The 14,232-nt window shown below is 38.3% G+C and overlaps 1 protein-coding gene across 1 annotated transcript; it reads left to right on the plus strand.

The window, feature by feature from the left end:
• The first annotated feature begins 1,502 nt into the window (after window positions 1–1,502).
• On the plus strand, window positions 1,503–13,027 carry LOC105039848 (E3 ubiquitin-protein ligase IPI1). Its single transcript, XM_010916150.4, has 6 exons — window positions 1,503–1,821; window positions 7,466–7,635; window positions 9,413–9,471; window positions 11,041–11,069; window positions 11,159–11,561; window positions 12,171–13,027. The coding sequence occupies exons 1-6, from the start codon at window positions 1,680–1,682 to the stop codon at window positions 12,619–12,621; spliced, it is 1,254 nt and encodes a 417-aa protein (XP_010914452.1). The 5' UTR covers window positions 1,503–1,679; the 3' UTR covers window positions 12,622–13,027.
• The last annotated feature ends 1,205 nt before the right edge of the window (window positions 13,028–14,232 follow it).

The following is a 14,232-nucleotide window of genomic DNA, read 5'->3' on the forward strand; positions in this document are numbered from 1 at the left end:
TCTAATACTCTTTCATTGGAGGTGTAAGTTTGGTTTGATTTTTCGGTTACCAAACAGAACAAAATAAATCGATGCGGTTTTTTTTGATATTCGGTGTGGTGTGGTTTTGAAATTTAAGAAATTTTGATTTTCAGTTCGGTTCGATTTAAAATCAATGAAAAACTGAAAAAATCGAACTGTACCGAAAAACCATTCCTATGCTTTTCTTTCCCTTGTCTTTTACACGTCGGTTCCCTTTCCCTGATGTTTCCCCAATTTTCCTGATCCCCACTAAAATCCCTTCGCATCTACCTATGGTCGTAGGGCATTACTCGCCCTCTCACGCTCGCTGCCTCCATCGCTGCCTTCCTCCACCTTCGTGGCGACCCAGAATCCATGTGGCAGCGCCCCATGCGCGAGTGCCTCTCCGGTTGGGCTCCCCTGGCCCGCCTCGTCTACGTCTTCTCCTCCTCTCTCAGTTTTAGCATCTCCACCCAGGTTGGCAACGAGCTGAGTGCCAATAGCCCGGCCTACGCCTGCGCTTCCGCTGCTATCTTGATGGCGCTCTTGGCCATGATGGGGTTTGCGATGATGGGGTTCGTTGTGGGGATGCGAGAACGGTGGGGATAGCTGTTCACTGACGACAGAGAAATACTCCGGCTAATGGCAGCGCCGCTGTCGATTGTGGACTGTGCGAGCTGGGGAATTGCTAGCAGATGGTGGGGTGTAGGATGCTATGGGGGACCGCACGGTCGGCCCATGCAGCGGGCGTCAACCTAGGATCTGATGAGTGCCGGTAGTATCAAATAAATCGCACCGAACCGAATCGAAAAAGTCGGTTCGGTGCGATTCGGTTTTTGTTAATTTTGAATTTGGTTTGGTGTTTTTTTTTTTCTTATTCAATTTCTTTTGGGTTTGGCCGGGGTGCAGCGTGAACTGAACCGCACCAAATTACATCCCTATCCTTCGTAGAGTATTATTATATATATATATATATATATGATGGATTTTCCAAAAATCATATAATACTTTAGTGGACGGCGGAAAGATCAGGTCAACAAGAATTTTGTCAATATAATTCAAAAGTTAACTTCAAATACAACATCATCATGATTATTAGTTTAAACCAATTAGTGGATTCGGGTCAAAAAAAAATGAGCTCGAGTTTGGAGGTGGTCACCAACCCCAACCGTTTAATAACGGGAAAACACGATCTACCTCATCCGTCTATTCTTTTACTAGGTCCGAATCGGTCTCACTCTCTCACCGGCCTCTCCACGGACCCCACCAATTAACCACATCATACGAGTGCCCCACAATTATTTATTGCCATCATGATGATCCACCGTCCATATTTTAATGATCGACAATCTTCCACCGTCTGTAGGTTTCTTCATACCGATGCAGTCGGTGGTAAAATCAACGGCAGATTTTATTTCTCATATAAGATTCTATGCGAACCTTTGGATGGGATCAATTTCTGCGAGCCCCAAATCGAAACCACGCGCTATAAAGCCGCAGCTTTGGAGGCCCAGAAAGAGAGAGGGGGGGATTTCGCGCAATCTAAGTTAGAGACGGACACAGATTCTCTCGTCGGAGTTCCAGGGTCCGGAAAAGCGTTGGATTGGATCGAATCGAGGGAGCAATTCTTTCCGTTCACGGTCGGATTGGGGAGTTTCTGAGGGCTAGGGCATGAGAGGATGGGCTTCGGAGAAGTGGACAAAGGGGACGGTGGCAAGGAAGGGGCGACGACGGTCGCCTGCTCGATCTGCCTCGAGACCGTGACGAGTGACGGAGATCGGTCCACGGCCAAGCTTCAATGCGGACACCAATTCCACCTAGGTCCGCACCAGGGAACGACTGCCCATATTTTATATTTTGTTTCTCGCTGAATATTTGGTTTTGTTTCTCAATTTAGGTGGAAAGTTTTATATTTGGTAAAAGTCTGTCGTTTTTCTAGAATTTGTGATATAAAGTTTAGATTTTGTTAGATTGGATTCCTAAAACTTTGGTCGAGAGCTGATAAATTTATACTAGCAGAAGACTTTTGCAATATTTATAGGACATTAGGGCAACGTAAGATATCATGGATTCAAGGACTTTAAGGTTATATGAGTTGCCATGCATTTCTCACCTCTTTCTGTCATGGAAAGTCATGCTTCTTATTTTGATGAATCTTAGAGTGGGAAACCTTTTGTGAGGTTTCAGGAATCATTGAGGGTGTTTGCAGTGAAATCGTGGATAGTTGTGTGTTTTAATTATTTTCAGAAGATGCCGACAATGATTAGACTGCTATAGGCTATATGATCAGGATCCATAAATAAGATGCTTGCAGTAGTTGTCAAATCATGCTTCCTGTGCTTCAATTGTTTCTATAAAGCACTGACAAAGGTCAGATAATTATAGTCTTTATTTCTGAGACTGATATATTAGCACATTTGTTAGCTGTTGTGGCTATGTGACTGCTTTTAATTTTAATCCTTAATTATAGAACCAAAACTTTACTGCTAGTGGATGAGAAATACTCAAGAAACATCCCATATACATTAATTGTTATGGTTTGACCAATAAATTTTGAGCATTTCAATTTTTTTAATTCTAATTGTAATATATGATAAGAAAAGCATGCTGTCAGAAAAGGCTAGATCATACTCCAATATAATATTTGTACCAGCAAATTTCTAACAGATTTGGAAATTGCCTTTCTTCTGACACATCACAGAAGTCTGCTTCTGATCACATGCTGGTTTTGCGTATACTATCTATTAGATATTGGCATGTGCAATGTGTGGATGGTTATCATCCCATCAATCAAAACAGATTGGAGTAAATCTCATAATTACTACTTTCATTTATATCAGTTCTTAAAAAAATAGTATATGTGGTGGTATTTTTACCAGAAGAAGAATGACTCAAAAGGGATTCAAGAAAATAATAGGCCTTGCTGTGGGATTCAAGAAGAACTTAGGCCTTATGGTGATTGTGTGTGTTTTTTCTTCTTCGAATTAGCTTCTGTTTAAATATAGATCCTGGCTAACCTTTCAAGGGTTCTCTCACATGTAGTTTTATAAGGTTCATTGAATGCCCAATATGGACTACGGTAGATAATGCGCATAGAATTTGCTCTATATGGGGGTATAGCCCCATTCTCTGAGAGTAAGACAAGGAAGATATTGGCAAAGGAGTTTTTTTTTTTTTCCTAAAAAAAAATTAGGGAAGAAGCACAAAGGAGCAAGAATTTTGTAATGCTATTAGCACTGCATGAGAAGGCACAACTTTGTCAGTGGAAAATTGCTGATTTAGAGAGAGCAGGTTTGGATTAGACTTCAATCTTCTTCTTACTTTGGTTTGAGTAGTACTCAGGTCTAACAAAATATGAAAGGAGTGCCTTTATTGAAATTTGTGTGGATGGTGCTTGGTTGCCAAAATCATGAATGTGTGCAATTATGGGAAAGTAGATATTTTAGAAGCACTTTTAATAAGGAAATGCTTAGGAAGTGGATGCATGTTTGAGATTCCAAGGGAGGTTCTTAAGTGGATGTGTTACCCTAGGTAGAAGATTCTGAATACTAAGCAATGGTAAGAGGCTGAAGTTGGAAAGTGTTCTTGGATTGCAAGGTCAAATAATTGCCTTTTTGAAGTGCATGCTTGAGATCCAATATTAGAATATTTGACCAAAGACTTGTGGGGCAAAGCTTTGGATGAGGAAGTTGCCCAAAGTTGGCTTAGCATGTCTCTTGTTAAATGAATAGCAACATATCTTTTTGTTTAAATAATCTCTTTTTAAAGCCTTGACATTTTTGTTTTGGCTAAGCTCAATGCTTGAGCAGACAAAGCAAGCTATTCTAGCTGGAATGGGTGTGGGGCGTAAATACTGAGATCCACCCTGTCAAATAAGCCAACGCTCCCCCTTAAGCTTATTATGAGGAGTATGGATGGGTTAAATCAGGCATGCTTGCATAAGCAATTTGGTAGATGGAATGTCTTGAATAGAAGTTTATAAGGAAAAAGAAAAGTAGTCGAAGTCAAGGTCTATCTGTGGAAGGATTAGAACCAAACTGATATTGTGGACTTATAAAATAGACTTAGGGGAAGTATTCCAAAATGGGGTTCAATCATATTTCTAAAGGGCACAGAAATGTTTCATGGGATAGCATTTTTGCTTTCCAAATCATGAACTTTGGGCTATCCAACCTAATCTTTGTTATGGTAGCTGAATCTACCTATTGCTTACAATAATTTTCTTATAGTATACCATGTTAATAAGAGAGCTTACTCTCACCTACACGTAAGTATAAGAATGAACATCCCAAAAAAAGGGAGTCATTTTGGAGTCCCATTGCTTGCTTGGGTAGACCTATGACCCGTCACACAGACTAACCAGGTTTAACATTGGTTTTACCAAAAAAACTCAGGTCTAAAATTGGTCAAATATTATTGAGAGAAAAATTGGCCTGGCTTAGCAAGATGTAACGGCAATAAAAGATCTTGCATGGAAAAGAATAACTAATTTGATCATGGGAGGTTATTATCTCCGTGTGTGCTTTAAGTTATGTTTTTGCTTACAAACTCTCCATTCTTTAATCTGTTTTGCTTCGATCTTGAGGAAAGAAAAAAGTTGGACCACAAAAAAAAAAAAAAAAGGTCACCAGAATAGGCTGTCAAGAGTTTCTCCTGAGGGTTGAGTATCGAGTGCTACTTGCCTATATAGGTTGCTTTGGGACACCATCTGATGGAATTGGATTGTAGGCTTTGAAGGGCAAATGTTGAAAAGAACTGAAATGAAAGCAGACCACTTGATCAATGGAGGTGACCTTGTATGGAGATGTACTCATTTTAGTTTTGTCATCAATTTGGTTTACATGGGACATAAATGAAGAGAGCTTACTCTCACTAACAGTTAAATCTAAGAATGAACATTTAAAATATCAGGAATCTTTTTGGAGTCCCCATTGCTTGCCGTTAGGGTTGCAAATTGGTTGGTGGGTAGATCTACGACCCATCCTGCCCCCAACCTGGTCATGCTTACTTGTACTACTTGTTTTGAACCTGTGGGTCAGGTCTGGGTCTAAGATATGACTGATCTGAAAAACCATGTCCTTCCTACCTGTTCTAACATAAAGGCTAACCAGGTTTAAATGTAGCTTTACCGAACAAACCAGGTTTAAAATTGGTTAAATATTATTGAGACAAACTGACCTGGCTCAGCAAGATGTAACAACAATTATAGATTTTGAATAGAAAAGAATAACAAATTTGATCATGGGAGCGCATTATCTCCATGTGTACTTTAAGTTATGTTTTTGCATATGAACTCACCATTGTTTAATCTATTTTATTTCTCATCCTTATTCTTTTTATCCCTAGGCAACCATTCCCATTTTTTAATTTTGCCTTTGGCCATCCATTTCTACATATACAATGGGAGCTTTTGGGGGCAATTCCATACATTGGGCCATTCACTCCTGCATAATCATTATAATGCCATCAAATAATTAGCACATTTATCCTTGATAAAGAGGGAGAGAAGGAACCAAAGTCAAGTCATTCCTCCCCTAAGTCAAAAAATTATCTTTGAGATCATTCTATCCTTCTCTCCATTGTGTAGAATCTCACTTTAATAAGTGCATCTATCTTGGTTCAAGTGCTGCTCTCTCTCCATGTTATCCACCAAAAGCAGAATCTTGTTTACCATTCCATTCTACATAAATGAGGGGGAAAAATATCAAATAGGGCCACAACCATCCTTCACACAGATTGATGAGTTCACAACCATTTATCCAATAATCCTATAATCCCTGCCTCTCAAATGAATCATGTGCTAGTACATGCTGAATGCTAGTAAGCATAACTACAAAAGAATAAATTCTTCTATAAGGGTTCTATATCGGCTGTGAATGCATACTTTTCCAAATTTTTATTGACAACTTTTTTTGTGTTACTTTTCTTCATTTCATTGTCTTCAACACATGTAGAAGCCCTTGTCCCAGCAGGGCTTCTTCATTCTTTGTCATGGCATCTCTCTATCACTTCATCTTTATTTGGTGGGATGTTGCTTATTTGTTGATCTAACCTTCTTAAGCCTACCGCCTATTTACTTCGACATTGTCATCCTGGGTTCTTAGATTCTCTTTATCCTAGCTTTATGGTGCCACTTAAGTCTTAGAAAACATGCATTGACAATGTTTCACCCCAGATGTACCTCCCCACTTCATACATTTGGCTCCATGTCTTTGAGATATTTCTCCACCCATCGCTCTTTTTACTAGACAAAAAAAAAAAAAAGAAGTAATTTGAACATTTTTTTCTGGATGAAAAGCACCTAAGTAAGCATGTTCAAAGTTGATTGGGTATATTATAAATTTATTTTTAGATTGACTGTGATGGGAGTGCATGGCCTGGTAGTTGGCTTTGTTAATTCTGCAAGTTGAGTTTGGTGTGGTTTTACCTATGAGGACCTTTACATATAATGTATTCTTGGTTGTTCACTCAAAATTGAGGTGGAATCAATTATGTTTTTATTATTCATGAATATGAAGAAATTATGGTCATTTATATACGCTTCATTATTATAGCTGTTGAGATGAGACATTGGGAGTGGTATATTGCTCCTTGATGCTTCATAATAAGGAAAAGTTGCTATCTGTAGACTCTTATATAATTGAAGTTCAGTATACTGCAGTGATGCTTTAAGGAGTGAGCTATCGTGAATCCATGACAGTATTAACTATTTAACATCTAGTTCCATAGGAACTGAAGTTTTGCGTTTTTTGTGTGGGTAAGCTGAGAAAACTTAGACTTTGTGATTAATGTATAGCATGCTTAAAGCATGCTCTATGAATATATTAAAGGATGATCGTAAATGAATTGATGAAGATTGAGAAGGCTTGATGACAGTGATAGGTGGAGCTTGGTGATGAGTATCAGCACTAAAAATATATCTGTGATGAATTATGAATGTTGGGACAGGTTCATGAAGTCATGCCCAAGTTCCTCATTACATGGCTATTTTTTTCCTTGAATTTGATTAAGTCCTCACGAGCAGAGAAAACAGAAGAAATTTTATTAAAGGTTCCGATTTAGATATGATTTAATGTCTCAATGATATCATCTATATCCTAAATGTTTTTTATGGAATAATTATAATTTCATTCTTGTTCAATGTCTATTCACCTCATGTAAAATTTTCTGTACACATTATTTGTCAATGATAAAGTAGTTCATTGCACAATATCAATCACATGATCCAAAAGTTTACATCATGTATGTATAGTACGATAATTTGGACTCCTTGTCAATCTTCATGGGTTTTAAAACCGGCTATCATGTTCACCTGTTGGCTGCTATTCCTCTTTCCATGTATATATTGCAATGAACTTACATGCGGTTAATGTGATGTTAAAAAATATTTAGGTAATTTAGAAACACTTCCAACAATGTACAACTCTGTAATTACTCGTTGCTGTTTGTTTAACAAATTGTTCAGATTGTATTGGCTCTGCATTTAATGCCAAAGGGATTATGCAATGCCCAAATTGTCGAAAAGTCGAGAATGGCAATTGGCTCTATGTAAGCAGTTCACGCCCATTGCCAGAGCTGAGCATGGATGACTGGGCACATGATGAAGACCTCTATGAACTTAGTTATTCAGAAATGGTACAGTGACGGATGGATTTACTTGTTTTCTATGATTGTAGTGTAGGATTTACTTGTTTTCTATGATTGTATAGCGTAGTCACGTACCTGTTCATATATGTTGCTTTTCTCTTCATAGAATTGAAGATGTTTTTTTTAATCTATCTGTTCTGTTCTTTGACCATCACAGAGTTTTCTCATTCATTAAAGTTGATGGCCATTTAATCGCTTACTTGTTCTATTAGTGTTTATTATTATTATTATTGTTGTTGTTGTTGTTGTTGTTGTTGTTGTTGTTTGCCTATTGTTGCACTGTCTGTGAAAACTCCTGTGATTTTAACTAAATGCAATAGGGAACTTTTAATATAATTATAGTTGTCCAAACATTCATCTTCAAAAGTATTAGCTTTTATTTTTTCCATTTCTCTTTCCTGTCATTCTGTTCTAACTGTGTTTTGATAATATCAAAATTTTCTTCCTGCTTTAATCATTCTCATCCTGACAATTTCCTAATGATTAAGGGAGAATGTTGTTTGATCTGCTTAGACATGTCTGACGATTTCCTAATGATAAGTGAGGTTGATTTTGAGTAGAAGGGTATACAGAGGGGTAAGTCAAGAAAACTTGCTTAGGAGTTGCAAGATTCGCAGCCAGAATTTTCAGAGCTGTTTGCTGCTTTGTCCCAAATTCGCACTCTCATTCCTGCACCCACTTCATAACACTTCCTTCCATCTTAAATTATCTTTTGTTACTTTATCTATCCTATTAGATGAGCCTATTTTGATGATAAACTTTCATCTGATCATTTCTTTTTGTTTGCCTGAGTCATGTGCTTCTTTAAAATGTGAAAATGAGTAGATTCTTTTAGTTTATTGCTATTAACATTATTATGCTTTCTGGACACTTTAATTTTTTTATCAGAGCTTCTCTTCCTCATGCTGCTTTCTCACCCTCTCCCTAATCTACTAACTAAATTCATGAGTTTTGATTTGATAACATGATATAGGACTCATGACACTCAGATCAGATGGACTATGGCTATATTCTTACCCTCTTCTGGGTGCTTTATGCTTTGAACAGCATGTTATTTGCTGCTTAAAGTTTGCTTAATAGTTTTGTTTCTTCCAGGGTACACCATGCTGTGCATGTACTGTTAGTATATGGTCCACTGCTGTTTGCTTTCTTTAGGTCTGCAGTTTGATTATTTATTTTTTATCTTTCTTTGTTGTTTAAATGCAGAAATGTTTGAGCATGACTCTCTAAACGAAGTTTTGCAGGCGGCTCTTTCTGTGTTATTGTCATTGAGATAAAATATCATAACATAATTTGATGTCTCTGGTGCATATTTGAAGTGCTTCTAACTACCTATTCGTTCCACATATATGTATTCTCAACATTGCAGTATTCCCATTATATCTTGCATTCATCATGGTCTGCGAGTACGCTGACAAGCATGCTGTCTGTTGCTTTCCTATTTTTATCTTTGTTGGACAGTTGTATGTTGCTCAAATTGAAGGTCTCTATTATCATATAGTTGAAGAAACAATGCTGTTTTAGTCATCTTTCATGTTAGCAACTGTCAGGGAAAGTGCATGCAGCTAAGCTTCAATTATTCCAACTAATTTGTTAAGTTTTATGATTGGGCTTTTTTCTAAAAATCATTTCCATTCTTGGAAAAAATGTTGTTAAGTGTTTATAAGGGGTTCTTATTGACAGTTGTCTCCTTGGATAATCCCCAAATATAGCAGAATCTTGTAACATGTTTAAGTTGATTTCTTCTTTTAATTTGTTTATGCAGCCATTTGGAGTTCATTGGTGCCCATTTAGTAGATTAGCACAGGCTTCGTCATCATTTGAGTAAGTGTAGCATATTTCTATACAAGGATTAGTTCAGTTCCTTTTGCTCACCTTTCTGAATAACGTAAAAATGTTTTTGATGGAATCGTTTCTTTGCTTTTATGGAGGCAGCTGCTAGCTAAAAACATTTGAAATATGGTTGGATCTGATATGTATAAAATATCTGAAAAATCATGAGATGTAAGCATGCTTCTGTTGAAGCTTTAAGATATGCTTCACTGGCAATTATTCTTGAGGACAACATGGTTGTCTACTGTAAAGGTTGCACACAGGAAGCTTCATGTTAGTTATGCTCATATATCAACTTGAGGAACTTAATGTTGCTTCGCTGGTATTATCTGCATCAATTGGTTTCAATCTTGTGCTAATGCGTTCTGTCCTTCCTATGTCTTCTTGAATACTCATTGCAAAGCATTCTTTTTTTGTCCGGTTAAGATGATGCTACTTTTTGTTTGTTGTCGAGTTACTAAATCAATGGTTTTGTGAGTGATGTTTATGCACCAATGGTGTCGATTAAAATAAGTATGTTACTCGATGTCTTAATTTGATAATTAATTGTGACAAAGGATCATTGGTCTCAAGACTCCAGAATGTTCCTTAAACATCAATTTGCATGCATGCATAATTAAGAACTTTGTTTGTTTTTCATTATTACATTGTGACATCTAATGCCTTGCTAATGACTTTTAATCAACTATATATCTTCTGCTAGTACATACACTGTAAACCTTCTCTCCAACTTGAATAATTAATGCTTCTAAAACCAGTATAGAGAGAATGGCTCAAAGCTGCGGTGCCAGCTAGAGAATTAAAAAAATTCGGGATATCCAAAATATTTATCTTTTCATAGTTGGTGCTAAGATTTTCCAATTCTTCCTTGGTCCAATCTCCCCATTCATTGGTTGGTGCTAAGATTTTGCGAGCTGGTTAGTCCTAGTCCTCTCAAATCCCCATTTACTCCACTTGCGTACATAGATGGTACAGTACCTAGACCTTTTTTGTTATAAAAGCTAAGCATCAATATGTCCTGAACTGCCTGACACTAATGTAAAATAAATAAATAAAAAAGAACATGCGAACATATTTGTATAGAACAAGGAAATATAAGCACGTATACAGACATTGATATGAAGTAAACTTTTAGGTGGGATATTACCAAGTAAATATTTTCGAACTTCACTTGGAGTGCCTTGATGCATTAAAACAATCATGTTTGGCACCTCCAAATGTGGATAACTAAAATGCCTTCCAGTAGGGAGTTCTTTATTAGGACATCTCAATATATTGTGCCATGCTTCAACACCTCAAGTTGCCTTAAGGAGAACATTGCATTTAAAAAATGGTAAAGGAATGTCTTGCTATGCTGTGTCCAAAAGTATTGGCACTCCTACATCTCTAAACAATAAGTTTTCCTGGTATTGACATTGCTGAAGTTTATAGGTGGGGTGAGATTGAAATCTTTCACCGCAATATACATGTCTTCTTGCTTGGTCTTAATAATTGATATTGCCTATATCATAATATGTTTTCTTGGCATTGTTTCCCACTCCATTGGCTTTTCTTTTTCAGGGAAGGGGAATCTTCTCCGCCTATTTCTTGTAAGTTTATACTTTCTTCTGAAAATGATTAATGGTGTATGTTTGTGGAGTATAGGATTAGTATCATATCAAAATATTTTGCTTCGCAGTCCAGGATCTTTTGGGACATCATGCCATCTTTACGGAGCATCTGGCTACCTCATCAGCGGCTCATCCATGCCCATATGTGGCTTACTTCCAGCCACTCCAACCTTCATCTTCCTCAAGTTCCCATGTTTCCTCTGAAAGTCCTATTGATGGTCCTGGATATCACCATCACTGGAGTCACATTGCTAGGCCGACGGACGTCCAGACTGTTCACACACTACCTCCCCTGGATCTCCAGTATCATAGTTGGCAACAGCATTCTCTATCATATTCCCCACCTAACAGCCATTTCAGTGGTGCTGATCAGGCTTCAGCTTCTTCTGCAACAATGAGAGCTGCAAGGCTTGATTCTGATGGTCTACTGAGGGCAGGGCCTCTTGTTCATCCCTATATTCTTGGCCACACGTAAGTCATCTTAAGTTCAAATAAAGGAATATTATCTTAATTATATGTTGTTTTTCATTACAGGAATGCTCATAGATTTTTGTAGTCTTTAGTGATGCACAATGATAACGTTGATAGTCAAAATGCAATTCCTTGACAATGGTTTTGAGACATCCCACTTTCTGTTCTATTTGCAGCTGATGTTGGCCACTCATTTTGCTTTTTGATAACCCTCTTTTCCTGTATCCATCACATTGACATTTTAGAATTGGCTCCGAAGGTTTCTCATCCATCAATTTCCCTCTGAGCATTCTAAATTCAATGAACGTATTAGCTCTGTATACTTTTATACCTTTTAAGAGTGGCATCCCTCAAATCCTGATTCTGCTTGCATTGTCTTTGTACTAGAATGTCATTTTTGCTGCTTTGCCTCACTATCTAATATGTCTTAGCTGGCATGTCCCTGCTCCTATGAGGTTCAGCAACATAATATGAGTTTGTAGGCGACAGATGCGTTGGTTTCTTCTTCTTCTTCCCTTTTTTTTTTTTTTTGTGTGTGTGTGTGTGTGTGTAAGATATCCTGGTCCCTGATGATGCGGACTGATTTATTTGCCTCCATTTTCCTCCCAGATCTGGTTCTAGGGGCAGAACCACCAGCTCTTTTGTTCCCTCGCTGGTTCCACCATATCTCAGAGCTCATGGCACCGTTCATGATCATCAAAATTCCCAAAGCATACATGGAACCATCTTTGCAGGCATACAGCGATCAGGAGGTTCGAGGGGTTTGACTTCCTTAGCGCCAACACAGCCCTCTCTGCCAGATCACGGTGGCTTTTACCTGCTCCCTTCTGCAGGTCGATCAGGTCGCAATCTAATGGATGCCGAGAACACTGCAGGGAACCACTTCTATTCTTCATGGGAAAGGGACCGGTTTGTTCCATATCAATTATTTCCTGTGGACAGGGAGCCGGGTTGGTGGGGACCTTATACCCAATCTACTGGTGCATCAGATTCCAGTCACAGGTTAGGTCTGTGGCCTTGGCCAGGCTCTGAGAGGTCATCATCCCGAGGCTGGTCATAGAGCTCGTCTTATCAGCCTACGCATCACTCTAATGCAGTCCATGTGAGGGCCAAGTTCATGACATGCTGCAGAAGCAGTGCTTTGAACTGAAATGACTTTTATATAAGGCTGGGTTGCCTGTTAGAACTGAGACTCAAAACGATCTTTTTGAAGTAATTCAGCTGAAAACTTGTTTATAACTCTTCGGGACTATGATATAGTTTATGCTTGGAGATTGCTGGGATGATTTTGGGAGAGGTAGGCAAGTTTTAGTTACTTTTATTGAATGTCCCAGTGACAAAAATCAGGAATGTCATCCTAAAATCCATTGTCTAAACAAAGAAGGGAATCATGGTGCTCTTTGAAATCTGTTTTAATGCTGAGCTCCTGACAGTTCATATTTGGTGAGTACTTTTGCCTTATTCAATGCATGGGCTGATTGATTGTTTTAGTTTCAATCTTTAGCTAGTCTTTTGAATTGGTATTGTCCCCCAATGAGGTTACCTGCTTCAAGTTGAAAAGTCTTTTATTCAAGATCTCCGACATATCATAAAGAACATGGATTGCACCCCTGAGGAAGATATTCATTTAACCATTGCTTGGGAAAAAGTTATTGTGGATCACTTTACCCTTCCACAGACCATAATCTTTTGCCTATCGGCCGCATTCCTTGTTATCCATATGAATAGAAAATTTTAAGAATGTTTCTCTTGCCATCACCCTGCTGCCTGATGTTGTGTACAAGATTCATTGTTTTCCAGTCAAGGAGTTCCCCCTCTGCTCGTGAGTTTAGGCAGTTCACTCGTTGCTTTCTTGTCAAGCACAGGAGTTGTTTTTTCGTGGATGGACTCGTTACCTTTTGGCAATCTGTATGTTGACAGGGATGTCTAATGCATGCTTGGGCTGCTTAGAAATCAAAAAAATTGCAACTGCATAAAGCCCTTTTCGGCATGCTCGATAAGAATTCCAGGGCTCAAATATATCTAATCCTCCAAACTTCGATAATTGCAAGATTTGAGCATATTTTTGGAATAACCGTCACTTCCCTAATGCAGTATGGATCGTGTCACGCACGTCATATTCGAAAAAAATCCACATGGTTTGGTATTCATTGCAAAGGCTTGGTGAAAATCGGCAAGCCACACTTCTGATAGCTCGGCAGGTCGGTACTCTGGATGATGGAAACTTGATTAGTTAGGTTGAGTTATTGAAACATCATATTTTATTATCTTATCTGCTAAAGTTTGTAGAGGTTATATTTAGGGTGAATGGCGGGAGCATATGACACATGTAGAGCAAGAAAGTGAAGCTCTGTCCTGTACGTGCTGCAACACCGAAGTGTGATTTTGCAGCTGATGATGTAAAATAGAGCCGTCCACAATCTCATTCTATGCATGATTTCAAAATTTTCAAGTCCCAGGAAAAACCGATTGGCACCCTGGTGTCAACGTCACAAAGTTGATCCATCCCGATTCCGGTTGCAAACCAAACGCCCCTGATTAATGACTACTTCATCCTTTATAAAATTTCCCCCCAATCAAAGTCTTTGATAAGCACACCAACCGTCATGTATTTAAACGCCACCGTCAATATTTAAGAACCACCCCGAGCTTTTAAAAAAATCAGAGAATG

The sequence above is a fragment of the Elaeis guineensis genome, chromosome 1 (assembly GCF_000442705.2).
Source record: "Elaeis guineensis isolate ETL-2024a chromosome 1, EG11, whole genome shotgun sequence".
In the NCBI taxonomy this organism is placed as follows: Eukaryota; Viridiplantae; Streptophyta; class Magnoliopsida; order Arecales; family Arecaceae; genus Elaeis; species Elaeis guineensis.